Source organism: Hydra vulgaris, chromosome 01, assembly GCF_038396675.1.
Source record: "Hydra vulgaris chromosome 01, alternate assembly HydraT2T_AEP".
In the NCBI taxonomy this organism is placed as follows: domain Eukaryota; kingdom Metazoa; phylum Cnidaria; class Hydrozoa; order Anthoathecata; family Hydridae; genus Hydra; species Hydra vulgaris.
The window spans coordinates 33,495,001-33,512,831 of record NC_088920.1 but is presented as its reverse complement, the minus strand read 5'-3'; the positions used below and the strand labels follow the sequence as shown (position 1 = coordinate 33,512,831).

General features: G+C 27.5%; 1 protein-coding gene across 1 annotated transcript; it reads left to right on the top strand.

Moving 5' to 3' along the window:
- Positions 1–7,436: 7,436 nt before the first annotated feature.
- On the top strand, positions 7,437–16,076 carry LOC136074349 (uncharacterized). The gene is made up of 11 exons (XM_065786655.1): positions 7,437–7,597; positions 8,034–9,053; positions 9,137–9,429; positions 9,556–9,717; positions 9,886–10,128; positions 10,310–10,386; positions 10,748–10,950; positions 11,037–11,363; positions 12,263–12,455; positions 12,549–12,674; positions 15,646–16,076. The coding sequence occupies exons 2-11, from the start codon at positions 8,034–8,036 to the stop codon at positions 16,074–16,076; spliced, it is 3,075 nt and encodes a 1,024-aa protein (XP_065642727.1). The 5' UTR covers positions 7,437–7,597.
- Positions 16,077–17,831: the final 1,755 nt, after the last annotated feature.

Here is a 17,831-nt window from a genome sequence, read left to right as displayed (position 1 = left end):
ATAAAGATAAAATAATATTATAATCTTATATCTTTCTAAAGAGATCAAAAGTGATGATCTTGAAAAGAGATTAGAAATAGTTGGTGTATCTGATAAGGGGCCGTTGTTATTATTCTTAGATACAGTTAATTGATTTTAGAATCTTGATTTTACCTTATTAAATAAATCATATTTTCTTATGATTTATATATCTTTAATGTTTATTAGCATCTATGTAACATCATGGTGTGCATATATATAGTACTTTTATAATAAGTCTATCATTCAGGTTTTCATGAGGTTGGGAGTGCCAAGAGTTTTGCTGTCAGATAATGGTACTGAATTTTGTAATGAACTTAATAATAGACTTAATGTGTTGCTTGGTATAAAGAAAAGGCTCACAACACCATATCACCCACAAGTAAGTTAAATTTAAAAAATTCTTAAATAGGTTAATAAAGAAATACGATATTAATATCTCAAGTTATTTTGTCAATTAGGTCAATTAGTTTAAATTATTTAAATTATAAAACAAATTTTTTTTTGATTTAAGGCTAATGGACTCGATGAACGATTTAATCAAACTTTGCAGAATATGCTAGTCAAATATGTATCCTCTGAAAAAGAACAATGGAGTATTTTTCTAGATACCTGTGCATTTGCGTACAATACATCTTGTCATGACTCTACAAAGTTCACACCATTTCAACTGATGTATGGTCGACAAGCATATCTTCCAATTGATGTAGATATCCAGACAGAATCTTTGGAAGAATTAAGTTCAAATTATTTTAAATTAAAGGAGCCTGACATGGCACAAAGTGAATATAAGTTAGTGTTGGAAGAAGCTGAACAAAATATTTTAAAAGCTTAAGTAAGGCAAAAAAAAAATTATGACAAAAAGCACTCGAAACCTGGAGTCTTTATAATCAATTCATTAGTACTAAAATAAAATCATAGGCGTAAAAAAACTAAAGGAGGCAAATTAAATGATAGATTTGTAGGCCCATATAAAATCCTTAGTTGCCTTCCTCATGGAGTATAAAAACTTCAAGATAAAGGTGTTACAATTCGTGCTACTGGCAGTCATCTCAAAATTTATAAACCTTCAGACCCTACTTTACAAAATTGCAAAGCATATTTGGTTGATTATAGCTCTTCTGATAAAGAAAGTTTTGATCAATGTTTTAATGATGAAGTGATTTCTCCGGATTCCTCAGTCTTTATTGACTCAATATCAGAAAATGAACCAAATAATGATAATTATGAGGATTTAAATGAAACTCCTCAAAAATCGAGTATCTCTGGTAATGGCTCACCTTCAGTAGATGCATTAAACTATGCTCATGAGTGCTCCAAAGAAAATATAAATTGTTCCAATGTTGATGATACATATTCAGAAGTAAAAATAGAAGATGAAATCTATCAAATTAATTTGGTTTGTTCATGCAAAAATAGGTGTGCTACAAAACGATGCCCTTGCAAACAGTTCGGTGTGGTATGCAAAAGTCATTGCTACCCAAGTAGAATATGTGTAAACAGGCAAAAAGCTTTTCAAGCAGAACTTATTTGTCTTAAAGAAGAAGCAAATACAGAAGAAGAGACAGTTTCTATTGGTCTTTTTCAAACTAGAAAAATAATACTTTCAGTAGATGATAAAAATATTTTGATTAATGGTGGATGGCTAAATGACACAATCATTTATGCTGGAATGCAAATGCCTAAAGATGCTTTTCCTCATTTATCAGGGTTTCAAGATCCCATTTTACAGGTCACAAATAGTTTAGAGGTTCAAAAAGATAAAGAGTTTATTCAGTGTCTGAATTACAACGGAATGCATTGGATCATTATAGCAACACTAGGCTGTACACAGGGGACTGTCAGGGTTTATGACAGTTTGCATAATAAGTTAATATTGTTGCTGAAGAACACAGTTGCTGATCTTTTGTGCTCTACCACTAACAAAATTAAAATTGAATATGTAAATGTTCAGTATCAGTTAGGTTCAGATGACTGTGGACTTTTTGCACTTGCAAATGCTTGTGAACTTTGCTTTGGCAGAGATCCATCCATTGTAAAGTACACACAGGAAGATATGAGAAAACATTTGTCAAAGTCATTTGAAAAATTAGAGTTGACACAGTTTCCATCTAAGCTGCGGAGAGTTTCACAACAAATTTCAAAGGTTGAGTTTTTAGATATATATTGCAATTGCAGAATGCCAAGCAATGAAAAACCAATGGTACAATGTGGGTTATGCAAGGAATGGTTTCATATAAAATGTGTTGAAGCGCCAAAAACAGTGATATGCAATTATCTTTTATGGTGTTGCGGTTGTAAATAACTTTATTTTGGTCTAATATTACCATATATTGTTATATAACAATAATATATATATGTATATATATATATATATATTTATATATATATATGTATATGTATATATATATATATATATATATATATATGTATATGTATATATATATATATATATATATATATATATATATATATATATATATATATATATATATATATATATATATATATATATATATATGTATATGTATATGTGTATATATATATATATATGTATATATATATATATATATATGTATATATATATATATATATATGTATATATATATATATATATATATATATATGTATATATATATATGTATATATATATATGTATATATATATATATATATATATATATTTATATATGGTTGTATAAGTTGCTGTTCTTTGCTATTTATGTATTTTATGTTAGATAGTCAGCCAGATAGTGCACAGCCACCTTGATCAATTTTCAGTTTATACCTTGGTTTGGCAACCTATTTTAAGTAGAGACCCATTTTTTCTAAAATAATTTAAAAAATCTTATAAAGAACGGTAAGTATACTTACGGCTCTATAACTATACTTACATATAAACATATCATATATAATAGTTTTATTATGGTTTGACTAAAATATAGAAAGGTTTGAATTAATGTACCAGATAGATTGAGATAAAATAATTCTTATAAAAAAAAATTCTTACTAAAATATTCCAATAGATCCAAAGTGGTTTGTCCAGATAATTTTGAATAAACCATATGAAAAACTTATGGCACGAAAACTCGTATTAGTATAACTGGTTTATTTTTTTCAAATAGTCATGTAAGGCCAAGTCCAATAAGAAGATTTATGGTGATTACTAAACAAAAGAATGAGCTCAAGATAAAAACAATGAGTTTTTCAAAAGTTTTTTAGTGAGAGTATCAATAAATTAGAGTTAAAAGTTTTGCTTTTTAGTGAGAGTTCCAACAAGTTAGAATTAAAAGTTTTGCTTTTTAGTGAGAGTTCCAACAAGTTAGAGTTAAAAGTTTTGCTTTTTAGTGAGAGTGCCAATAAGTTAATGTTAAAAGTTTTGCTATTTAGTGAGAGTGCAAACAAGTTAGAGTTATAAGTTTTAGTTTTTTAGTATGAGTCAACAGAAAGAAGAGCGGGTATTTAGTACATGTATTTATTATATCAGTTTATTTAAACTTATTAAAATTGAAATATGTTTATATTTCTAATAAGTTATAAATAAGTAAAGTACATATAAAATATATTAAATATATAAAGTATATATAAATAAATAAAGTAAAATTTTGTATCTTAGTTTGTTTCATTCATTCTCTTCAATTAGTAATTTTTTTTTTAATTTGTCGATTGTTAGGATTATATTTGTTGATTGTAAGGATTATATACTTTGTATTAATTTTTATTTTATTTTGTTTACAAATATAAAAACCTATTTTTTATGCTTCTTTTTTCATTTCCTTAGTTTGATGACGGAAAATTTGCTGGGAAATATCAAAGTTTATCTAAGTAATGATCAAGTTAATACTGGCAACTATAATAAAAAATAATAACTTTCTTGTTCATTTTTTGAACAGTTCAACTCCTTCAGGTATATCTAATTATTTAAAATTTAAAATTAGTTGTGTAGTTTTTATATGTTACTTAGGAATTGAGATAAAAGTTTGCACTTTTCAAATAGTAACAATGATGCATAGCTTCTTCTGGTGGTAAATGGGTATTTTTTCTTGGAATTAGTTGCAGCTATCAGATTTTTATTTACAATTGGTACTAAAATGTAATCTGTTTTCTGATTGGCATATTTAATGACAATCAATAAATTTTAAGTTTAAATGTTTCTCGATTTGGTAGGTGTCTAAAAGAAACCTACTCTCATGGACAAATATGTGTTGTATGTTAAAGAACAAAGCAATATAAGTTGCGCGATATGAGCATATTTATAATATATATATATATATATATATATATATATATATATATATATATATATATATATATATAAATTTTTCATTGACAACTATTTGTTTCACGTTTTGCGAGAACAAGAGATGTTAATTTTTAATCAGAATTAAATAAAACAAAGTTTCCAAATCTAGTTTCAAAGTATTCATTATGGCAGTCTTTTAAGACTGGCATTATATAATTTTTTATACACTATGATTTTTTATTTGTTTAGGTTTAAAATATGTTTAAAATATGATTATGTTATTTACTTTTAATTAAATTTCTTTTTTTCTTTAGTTCTACCTTTTGTTTAAATTTCATTGAACTACCTGTTGAAATATGGTTTCAATTTTGTAAATTTTAATGATTTGAAATTTACTATATTGATCATTAGCCAATAGTTAAAAAAAAGAAATTTAACATATGTAAGGTAAAAATACTTTGTTAACTGGTAACATTGCAGATCAGTTAAACGCTTTTTTGTTTAAATATATTGTACTTGTGATGTTAATAATGAGATTTTTTTAAATTATGATGATATTATTTTAATTATTTGCCTAATATATTTTTAGATTTAAAATGTTTTCAAAATGGTTCGAATGTAGTACATACAGGTACATCTTGGGGTTACCATTAGTAGATCCCCTTTGTTTTTTTAAAGTGTTTTTTTAAGTACATTTATTTGCTAAGCTAAAAACATGTATTGATACAACAATAAATGGATAATATGGATGGATGAAGAATTTGGATAAATAAGCAATTATTGAAATAATTTTGAAATAAAATCTAAAAATAAAAAATTTTATAATTGCATATGGCTTATAAATTTAAAAGCAAAGCTTACGTCCAATCCAAGTCTACTTATGTAATACAAAACCTATGAATACTTAAGTAAAATAAATGTAAGGCAAAAAAAAGCAAATACCGATATATATACACGAAGTTTTTCTAGAAAAGTTACGTACATAATACATAAAAAGTCCTATAATACGTATTAATACGTTTAAAAGATACGTATTTAAAACATCTTTCCATACATAAAAAGTCCTACAATACGTATTAATACAGGGTTCGTAGCAAACTTGGAAAACATGGAAAATTGGTTCATTTTGGCAATAGTCAGGGAATTATTAATTTTTAATTAGATAGTCAGGGAATTTTGATAGAGAAAGTGACTTATTTTATAATTATGGTGTTTTTTTTCTAACTGATACCATACAGTTAAGATAAGGCTTTTATTGTAATTATCTGTTTTGACAATCCTAAAATGTCATTTATAACATATCCAATATAGCCGATGGCTTATTTAAATGTTATTCCGTGTTTAAAACAGTCAGGAAAATTGACTGATTTTTAAAAAATCAGGGAAATTTATATGAAAAATTGTCTACGAACCCTGTCATACGTTTAAAAGATACGTATTTAAAACATCATCCGCTAAAAGTACCCTAAATTATACAAAACACGCACAAGTACGAATTAAATATTTACAATTTTGTTTGGGCTGTTACATTTAAACAAGTTGAAAACACTTATATAACTTTGTAGAATACACTAACAATTTACATTAGGCATCGACCTACGGACTAACTGATTTTTTCAATATGTAAAATAATCTATTATCAGGCCCGTACCATGAACATTTTTACAGTACCATTTAGGGAGTTGATGACCCCTCTTCCCCCACAAATTTGGCATTATTTTTGCAAAGGTCTGTAATAAGACTTTGTAATATGCACTTCTTAGCGTCTCCTTATAAAATAGCCATGAAAAAAAGGTTCTGTCAGTCCTCTCAAGTTTGCACTAACCTAAACTACATTAAATTTTAATGAGCCCACTTGTTACTATACACTAAAATAGTTTTTTAAAGCTAAGTACAAATTTTCAGACATGTCTGAAGCATATGCTGGTAAAACTGCATATGCTTTAACTTTTAAAGAAAAGTGCACCAAGAAATAGTCTAAACTTTCTCAATAGTGGCAACCCAAATCATTTTAGGTACACCTAGAGCAGGATTTCCCAACCGTCTCTAAACCGTCCCCCAAAGTATATATAACAAAATTTTCATTGACCCATTAGTTAAAATTATTACTCGGTGTAATATTTTGTGTACGTACTTTTTATTAAAAATAAAACTTTGCATTTCTGAAAAGATATGTATATTTTTTTAAACAGAAAAAATAAAAATATTAAAACTAAAATTCATTCTCTGAAATAATATTCAGAGTTTCCTTTTACCTTTTACAAAGTTCTGGAAAGCTATGTAATCAATAAGGAGCTTTGATTCCGGAAAGCCAAGGAATCAATGAGGATGCTTTGTGCATGGATCAAAGCATAGTTTTCCATGGTTACTATCGATGTACCCTAAGGTTTGGTCTAAGTCTATTATAATTTGTTCTGAATATTGACGGTTTTCCAGACAAATTTAAAAATCAGATCAAGCTCTGCTATACTATGATGATAATGTAGTCTAAATTAGTCTAAAAGATATGCAAATATCACTAAGTGCTGGGAGAGTGAAAAAGCATAAATCAATGTCCGTAAATTTTAGTTATGAAAAGTTATAAATAGGTCAACCGTTGTTTTTTTGAATAATTGATTTCAAAAACCTGTAAAAAAAAAAATTTATATCAAATTTAATATTATACAATTTTTCACACGGATCAAAAATTTTAAGTAATATTTTGGTCCGATATCAAAACTGCAAAATTTGAGCGCAATTTGTAAAATATTATCACGGATCGTTTTTTTTCAAAGCGGACCATAATTATCAAAAAAATTGATCCGGCCGGACCATAAATTTCAACAAAAATTTTGGTCCAGGATAAAAATTTTCGCGGACCAAAATTCCAGCGACAGGGGCAAACAAACGCGTCGATTTCAGTACAACACTACTTAAACGCACCGAAAATGTCTTATGATCATTCAATCAATCAATCATTTATTTGACCTTATAAAATAAAATTAATACAAAGCTAGGTTCAGTCACAAACAGTTTTGTAACTGACAAAAACGTGACGACCTACAAATATTAATCGTAAATTTGAAAAAGTATATAAACTAAATAGTAAATTAATAATAATAATAATAATAATACAGTAATACACACTTACTTTATTAGCGACAAGTTATTGTACGCAAGCGCAGTTAGATTATAAAAATTTTTGGACTTTCAAAATGGCTTCGGGCCTTCGCAACAAAGTTAATTTTTAGTTGACAACTAGTTTTTTTTATTACTTTTTGCTTTTTTTATCATTATCTACCAGGATAAGTAGTTGTGAAATATTGGTAGTGTTTTGGTAACTTAATTTTTTAAAAAAGTAAGTAAAATAATAGGAGAACATTTTTTTATGACGGATGCAGATTTACTTAAAAAAAAATTTTTTCTTTGATTTGTTTACAGATTTATAAGTCTTTTTTCCTTTTTTTTGAGTGGTAAAACTGAAAAATTTTTATAATTTTATTTATATGAATCTTTGATCTTTTTATTACTTATGAGTAATGTTCGCACTCAATTTTTTTTCTTGTTCAAAATTTATATCCAACGATTGTCATAAATTGACACCATTTTAGTTAACGTAAATTGTTTTTTGTAAAAAAGTATTTTAATTTTAAATAAAATATTATATTTTGTATGCAGTTTATTATTGATTTATTAGCTTAATTTAAATTATGAATGTAAACACTATTTAATAAATGAGGTTAAAGCTTGTTGGTTAATCAGTATTTTTATCCATAAACTTTTTTTTTTCTTAGATGGAGATTCATAACAAGAACTTGAATCTTCTTTGTCGGGTCTGTGGATATTTGGTTGGGAAAAAAAAATACCCTATTGGAACAAACCAAAAAAATAAAATTGAAAAAGTGTTTCATGTCATGCTGTCTAATGATATAGAAAATGTTTATCCAAAAACAATTTGCCATAAGTGCTATAATACCATAAAAAATGTTATCAAAAGAATGACATCAACAACACTTTGTTTATGTATGAACTGGAAACCTCATTGTGAGGAATGCTTTTGTTGTCAGCGGGTAAAAAAACTTAGTAAAGGTCTAAATGTAGCCAAATTATTTAAACACAATAAAAAGCTCATTGGTCACCCTGGTATTAGGAAAAAAGTATGGTCATTTTCAATGATTGCTAAAATGAAAAGTAGCATTGTGACAGCACATGACTCAGATATAGATATTGAGGAATTAAAAAACGAATTTAATCTTCATTTACCACTTTGTCAGTGTAATTTATGTAGTAAAATACCAAAACAACCAGTTACTCTTAAAAGATGTGAACATTTATTTTGTTTTTTCTGTCTAGTAGAAACTATAAAGGTAAAAAAACTTAATGAAATATTTTGTCCAAAATGTAAAGAGCCTATTTTACCTACAGACTTGGTGACCAGTGTAAAAACAAATTCTCTTTTAAACATGTTAACTGTTGAGTGCATATGTAAAAAAAAGTTCAATGTAATGAAAGAGTATGATTTATATACTAATCATAAGAATATATGCATTGATAAATTAATAGCACAAACAGCCTCATTGTTATCACCATCTATATCTTTATTTACTTCTAATTTGGCTTCATCATCTTTTACAGTAACATCATCAACATCATCATCGTCAACATTATTTAACAACAATATTTCTGAGATTTTCAATCTTACAGTGGATGACAATATTCCAAGAATAGTTGAAGATGCTACACTTCATGTTCTTAAGCAAAAGATGGCAAAAGATGGTAAACAAGTTGTTGAGTTTAAAAGTGGAGGTCCTAGAGTAATAATATATTTTAATTATAGCTTAATTTATAATAACCATTAATTAAATAGGTATTACTTTTCATAAATCTTTTTTTTTAGCCAGTTTTGTTTTCACTTGCTCCAAAAGCTTATGTAAGCAGTGACCAAGCATCGACCACAACAGTTAGGGTCAGAAATGCTTCTATTAAAAGACAATTGAAAGTTGTGTCTGGTACATCCAATGATGCAATTTGTTGTCAATCATCAAAACTCCTTAATTCTTTTCAAGCAGAGTCAAAAGGATTAATATTGGATAACCTAAATACTGAAAGAGTAGTAATTAGTGCCACTAACACGGTAGCAATGAAAGCAGATCTGTGCATACCATGGGAAAAGCTTAAAACAATTTCCAGGTTAATATTTTTCTATATAAATATTATTCTATACTAATTTTTATAGTATGACATATAATTTTTTTTGTTTGTTTAAAGATGGCTGAAGAGCTTTAATATAAATACAGCATCACATTCTTCTTAAAGAATAGTTGCTGAAAAGTTATCTGGTGATGACCTTATTGTGGAAAATGCACCATTTACCTTTAAAAAAAAAGAGAAAGGAACATTTGAAATAAAATATGCATCTTGGGGTTATATTGAAAATTTACCAATGCATATTTTAAGACATCTTGATCAATTAGAAAGGTAGTTTTAACAACCAATAATGAAAATTTTTGTAAAACATAATTTATAAAGTAAATTTTTTTTTCATTTGGGTATATTTGTTATTAGTTAAAATGAAAACCATTGCCTACTAAATAATTTATTATTTTAAAATGTATTTTAATTATTAAGTAATTTATTTTTATGTAGTTGTAAAAGACTTCATTACCACAAATTTATTCCTGATAAAGAGATACAAATTAAAATTGGAGGTGATTATGGTGGGGGGAGTTTTAAAATGTCTTACCAGGTTGCAAATACCCTAAACCCAAATAACAAAGACAACACCATAGTTTTTAGCATATTCGAGGCGAAGGATTACAGAATCAATGTCAAAGTAGCCATGTCAAGGTTTGAAAAGCAAATAGAAGATCTTCAAGAAATGAAGTATAAGTAAGATGAAAAAATTGTTTTTCTTTTTAATAACTAATGTGCTTTATTTTTAGTTGAATTAAATAGTTTTAATAATTTAGTATTAATTAGTTTTAATAAATTATACTTTAAAATAAATGTAATATATTACAAATGATATTTATATTAAATTTATCTTAAACATTTCTACACACCTCAACAGGGATAACAATATTAGAGTATTTGTTTTTGGTGATTATCAGTTTTTATGTGCCCTCTATGGAATCTCAGGAGCATCAGGTGATTTCTATCTTTATTAATGACAAATTATCAGTATTTTCATAATTTTTGCTACTTAATTCAAAATATATTGAAATTCAAACAAAATGGTTGGGACTTTTTTGCTGAATGAAAAACCACAATATGGTTTATAACATTTACATATAGTATTACAAATAATATATATATGTGTATATATATATATATATTATATATATATATATATATATATATATATATATATATATATATATATATATAAAATTAAATAGTATATTATAGTAAAAATAATAAAAAAATTTATTGATTATTAAATATGATTTTTTATAATTTTTTTTTATGATTATTAATTTTAACTATTTCTTATCCATTTTATTTTAAGGGAGGCATTGTTGTCTTTTCTGTTATGCAACAGCAAGTGACATGAATCTTGGTGAGCAGAAAAGTTCTGAAATAAAAGATCGTACCTTAGAAGATCTACTATTGGATCATGAAAAATTTATAGAAAACGGAGGTTTAAAGAAAAATGTAAAAAACTTCAATAATGTTATCACAAAGCCCATTTTGAAAATACCACTAGATCAAGTAATGTTGTTTTTATTTGTCATAATAACTTTGCAGTGCAGCTTAATAGAAGTACATCATTATATACTTTCAATTTATATTTTTAGGTATCTTTACCTAGTCTCCATATGGCTCTTGGTATTTATTTGAACTTTTTTAATTTGTTTAAAGAAGAAGTCCACCAATTAGATATTATGATTGCTGCAGAAGCAGTCAAAAGCAGAATTAACTTTTCAGAAGAATATCCAGTTTTTGTATCAAAACAAAAACAATTGTTAAATCTTCAAACTGAAATTCTTAACTTTGATAATCAAATCCAAGAAATCAATGATGTCATTTTGTTAGCTGCTGTTAACAATTCAGATAATTTAGAAAATTTTCAATCTCTCTACTCTAAAGAAATTGAGTTACTTAATAGTGAAAAAGCGAAAAAGGTTATACAGTTTATTGATTTCATTGATTTGATATTTTTATGATTTTGTATTATCTATTTCATATTGATATGTGTAGTTATAAAAGTAGAATTTGTGTTTGTAAATGAAATAAGAAATGAAGTTGTATAGGTGTTAACTTGTATGCACTAAATAGTTTTGCAAGCATTTGCTATAGTGCAAACTAATTGTAGAAAAAAGCTTAAACGTCAATCAGTTTGAGTGTATTTAGAACACATTTTTACAAGTTTGTGGTCAAGCAATTTGCAATTTTTCATAAGCACGAAAGCAATTTTTCATATACAGATTTAATTTTTGTTTTTTTCTCTCTGATCACTGTTTTTTTAAACTCTGATCTGCATATGAAATAATTTCATATGCAGATCAGAGTTTGAAAAAATAGTGTTTTAAATATCAACCCTGTCATTCACAGATTAGTCTTTGTTTTTATGAAATGAATAATATAATTATTACTGCTATGCAACTATTGTTGGTTTATGTTATACTACTTTAAGTTTTTTTTAGATTGATCTTTATAATACTCTATTTTAAAAACATTCATCAGAAATGGGTCAGAGACCATGCACTAAGATGATTGAGACGATACTACAAAAGCTTAAAGTACAACGTCAAGCTTACCACGGAAAAAGTTTTATAGGAAACCACGTGCATAAAATGCTAAAAGTAATTAAATTAGATATTAGTATGAATAAAAAGCATGACGTAGTACGTAAAAGACAGATAACTAGGTTTTTACTTGATAAATAATAGTTTATTATCTTCTTTTTTTTACTTTTAATACTAATGTAGTTTTGGAAAAATTGTAATTTAATGCAATTACAACAAATAATACATCAATAAACCTAAAAATATATCTTTAGTAAAATAAATTTGCTATTTAGAAATCTTCAATACTTCAGCTATGCAACTGTATCCCGAAGCTTGTTCACGATGAAGGATATTCAGGAACAAACATGCATCAGTTTGCAGTTGAAATTAGCAGTAAATATAAACAACTATTTGATAAATTTGCCCAGTGCTATAAAATATTTTCTTCGAAAAATACAATTACACAAGACGATTTAATTCTTTTAAGTAAGTCGCACTCTATAAAATGCTTTAAAATAAGTTTATGTATACTTATTTTTTTATTTTTTTTTTGTTAATTTAATTTTAAATTTTTTTTAGAAAAAAATATAAACGACTTGATGAAATTTTATCGCTTAAATTGGCCAGAGGCTTCAGTGACACCTAAGCATATATGTTGGAACATCATGCTATTCCGTTTATGCAAAAATGGGGAGCAGGATTTGGGTTTTATGGAGAACAAGGTGGAGAATCAATTCACATGGAGTTTAACAAACTCAAAACTACTTATCAATCAATTCCTTGACCAACATTGCGATTAAAAAGTATTCTTAAATCTCATTACCAAAAGACAAACCCAGAGAATATGCAACTTAAGCCATGTGTAAAAAAACGGAAAAAAATAGGTTAATTAAAAAGTTAATTCAATTCTGAAGATTTGATTGCCGAGAAGGAAGTATCGATTTGTCAAAAAAAAATTTGTTTACCTAGATTTACCAGTCATAAAATATATAGAACCGAAGTCTCTTCAAGAAAGAAATTAAAAACGGCTATTTTCATAGCCACAAACATAATGAAAACATTATTTGATATAAAATAATTTTTTAGTTATGGGCGATGCATAAATACCACCTATGTCATTTTAATTGTTTCTTTTTCTCGCGTATACGCGCAGATCAGTTATATAACGTATTATTCAAAAGATAAATTTGTGTATGTATATATATATATATTTTTTTTTTTTTTTTTTTTTTTGCAATGTTTGATGAATTAGCACATTTTTCAGAAAGCTTTTAGATGACCCGACAAATAGAGAAAATAACGGTAGAAAAAAGTTAGATAAAGTGTTTTACACGAAGCTTTGACGAAGCGATGCCAAAGTAAAAATAACTCACGATTTAAAAGTTAGCAAAAAACTTAATACGTTTGCGCTTAGTATTTGCAGATAGGGCCTCCGAAGTCTTTATATACTTTTTATATGCATCACCTCTCGATTTAAATTTTAAGGTTTAAATTTGCCATAACGAAATTTTGAAACAATAAGTGAATAAAAAAACTGTCAGTTTGTAAACGAATAAGGCAAAAAATCTTGAGATGCGACTTTTTAAAGATAATGCTAAAGATTTTTACTATCTTGAGCATTTTATTTTATTTAACCAATTCCTAACTAGACACCGAAATTGCTGTAGCAGAGCCATAAATAAGTTGTGATACCCTCCTTATTGAAGAAATGGACATGTTTTTGAAGAAGTAGTGGGTATTGATTTGAGCATTTATATTTAGACTGACATAAATTACACAAAATATACAGCCGTTTTTGAACTTTTCAACCCTCGAAATATTTCTGGCTACATTTTTAGTATAACGTAGTAATACTTTTGATAAATATTTAAACTAAATAATTAAGTTCTTATTAGTTTGATGTTTTCTTGAGTTGCAATTATGATACATGCAATTAACCTCATTGTTTGCTTTTTTTTACGCAAAAATTTTACGTTTTATCACAGAATTGTGCAATAAATCTTTTTTTTTGCAACGATTGATGAATAAGCATATATTTTTTAGAAAGCTTATAGATGATCCGACAAATAGAGAAAATAACGGTAGAAAAAAAAAAGTTAGATGTGTTTTACATGAAGCTTAAAAGTGTTTTATATGAAGCTTTAACATTTATATATATATATATATATATATATATATATATATATATATATATATATATATATATATATATATATATATATATATATATATATATATATATATATATATATATATATATATATAGAAAGAGAGCGAGTGAGAGAGATACCCCTACTCTTAAAAAAATCATCTATATATACGTATATATTATACATATATATATACATATAAAATATATATATATATACATATATATATATATATATATATATATATATATATATATATATATATATATATATATATATATATATATGTATATAAAGATGATTTTTTCAAAGAGGGGGGTATTTCTCTCATACACTCTCTTTCTTGATGAATTTATGATTATATATATATAAATATATATATATATATATATATATATATATATATATATATATATATATATATATATATATATATATATATATATATATGTATATATACACGTATATATAGATGATTTCTTTTAAGGGCGGGGGTATCTCTCTCACTCACTCACTCACTCTCTCTCTCTCTCTCTCTCTATATATATATATATATATATATATATATATATATATATATATATATATATATATATATATATATATATATATATATATATATATATATATATATATATATATATATATAACAACTTTAAAATGTGTTCGACAAAAAAGACAGTTCAATGTTCTTAAAAGAACACAGTGATAATAAATTAGTAGAAACTTTTTCATTTAACACTGTGTTTCAACAATAAAAACATACATACATACACACATTTCTTATAAGTCTTTATTGATGAAACATATATATACATGTACATATATATATATATATATATATATATATATATATATATATATATATATATATATATATATATATATATATATATATATATACATACATGCATACATTCATATATACATACATACATACATACATACATACATACATACATACATACATACATACATACATACATACATACATACATACATACATACATACATACATACATACATACATACATACATACATACATACATATATACATACATACACAGAGCCGTACCAAGGGCGGGGCCGGCCGGGCCGCGGCCTGAGGCCCCAGAATTGGGAGGGCGCAAACGTTAATAAATTAAAAAAACAATAATCAGTTTATGAAACTAATTTTCACGGCGTTGCTGCTGTTGAACAGAAAATTAATTTAAATTCCGCCTCTTGACACAAACTCTTAAATATTAAAGCTCATATACTGAACAAAAAAGCGCCCTATAACACTAATATACCTTTGATAACTTTTGAGCATTATAATTCTATTATGAGTCGAACCCAAAAGTTATCTGGTGCTGAATTTAAGAAGAAAAGAAAACAGCACCAAGAAAGTGACGAGAAACTACAAAACTGTTTCAAAAAGTGGTTGGTAACAAACTCAGTGGAGAAACAAATTATTTCAGAGGATATTTGTATTGAAATTAATGACAATTCAACAGATCCTATAATTGACTTTAATTGAGTTCAGATCATCATTTGGAATTAATTGAAGAGGAGATTTTCATCAGCCAAAGTCAAGAAGAATTTTGCACTACTGATTCAGAACCAACCAGGGAAGATGAAAATGCCAAGCTTTCAGGCCCAGCTGAAATGGACGAGGATGAACTTCATTCAGAAATCTCAGAAATTCCAGTGGCCTCGGACGAAAATTTTCAACATAGGGATCCAGCAACATGGCCTAAAATAACGGACAAAACAAGATGCTTTTTGATTGAGCATAAGTCCGAGCAAGGCAGAAGAGAATTTTTCCCAAACACGCTGTGTGATTTTGACAACAGAATGCGACATTTCAGCTCAAAATGGTATGAAAAAATTCATCCCAATGGTAAAAAATCTGTTCGCACTTGGCTGCAATACAGCAATAAAAAAGATTCTTTATTTTGTTTTTGCTGTTTGTGATTTTTAACAACAAAAACCAACAATTTCTTAGAAATTTCTAAAGGGTTTTGTGACTGGAAAAAACTAAACCCATAAATTCATGAGCATAAAAACAACAATGAACACCAAAGATGCTATTCTGATCGGAAAACTCTTGAAAAAAACCTCAAGGAAGGAAAGACCCTGAATTCTGATCTGTAGAGAGTTATTAGTGGAGAGATGAAAAAGCGGAGAGATATCTTAAAAGTGATTGTTGATGCAATTTTTTTCTGTGCCAAGAACAATCTTGACCTTCGGGGAACAACAGAAGACATTGGTCAACAAAACAGTGGCATTTTTCTGAGTTTAATTGAGTTGATTAGCCATTATTATCCTTTAGTGGCTGAACACATTGCGTCCGTTAAAGCAAAAAAAACCACAACATCCTACTTTACTCCTTGAATTCAAAATGAGCTGATTGAGTTACTTGGGCAGAAAGTCAGGAAAGAAATTTTGTCAAACATCAAAGAAGCTAAATACTACTCTGTTCTGTTTGACTGCACTCCAGATACCTCCCACAAAGAGCAGATGACTCAGATCATCAGGTATGTCTGCATCAGTGATGAAACTTGCACAACTAAGGAAAGCTTTGTGGACTTCATTGAATCTCACCAAAAAACCGAAAAAGGTCTTGCAACAGAAATAAGTGAAAAATTGGAGAAGGATGGTCTAAGCATTTCCGATTGCCGGGGCCTAGGCTATGACAATGGAGCCAATATGTCTGGAAAATACAATGGCGTCAAAGCTCACATCCATTCTCTTAATGAGTCAGCAAAATTTGTTCCATGCGCAGCTCACACTTTAAATCTTGTTGGTGCTCATGCTGCTGAGGTTTCCCCACTCACGATTACGTTTTTTGGAAAGGTTCAAGCCATCTTTAACTTTTTTTCAAGCTTCACGTCAAGATAGGAAAAACTGATGAAAACGTTAACCATCTCATTAAAGGGAAATAGTGACACAAGATGGTCTACCAAAAAAGAAGCAATTACACCATTGCACAGACAAATCAAAGATGTTCTTCAAGTTTTGGAATCCATTATCCACAATCCCATGACAAATGCTGTCACAGTTAGCAGTGCAAAAGAACTTCTCATTCATATTCATTTCAGTTTTTTGTGTTTGTTGGATTTCTGGTGTCAAATTCTTTCTCTAATTGACCGGGAAAACAAACTGCTTCAATCAAAAACCATTTCAATTGACATTGCTTTAAAAAAAATGAAATGGTTGAAGGCTTTCATTTAGAATTTTTGAGATGTTGGGGTGGACAATATTATCAAAGATGCCACAGAAAAAGCTAACCAGAGCGGAATTGATGGTGGTTTTCCAATTAAGAGGAAGCGCAAAGTGAAGCGAATAGCACTTTATGAAGCTGAAGATGACTCTCATCTTCTCACAGCAAAAACAGAATTCAGATCTCAGTGCAACCTTGTGTTTGACAGCATTATTACACAAATAGAGTGGCGGTTTGAGGTTGATGTCTGCTGTATCCTCTGATTTTGGCTACCTCAGTGGGCATTCACTCTCTAAAAGTTCAGTAATTGAACTCAAGAAAAAAGCTGCAAATTTATCTCAAATTGACAAGGCAGATTTAGATTCTTCCGATTTCCAGTCAGAAATGGCAAGCTTTAAATATCAAGCTGCCGCAATGATGGACAACTTTGAAAAATCTAGCCCGATCGACATTTTGCAGCTGATTTATAAATATTCTTTGACCGACGCTTATCCCAACACAACAAT

Excerpts from the sequence above, each read along its gene's own strand:
- LOC136074349 (XM_065786655.1), top strand. The coding sequence starts at position 8,034 with ATGGAGATTCATAACAAGAACTTGAATCTTCTTTGTCGGGTCTGTGGA. Across the intron at positions 11,364-12,262 it reads ATAGTGAAAAAGCGAAAAAG|AAATCTTCAATACTTCAGCT; the intron begins GTTATACAGTTT and ends TTTGCTATTTAG. Across the intron at positions 12,456-12,548 it reads AGACGATTTAATTCTTTTAA|AAAAAAATATAAACGACTTG; the intron begins GTAAGTCGCACT and ends AATTTTTTTTAG.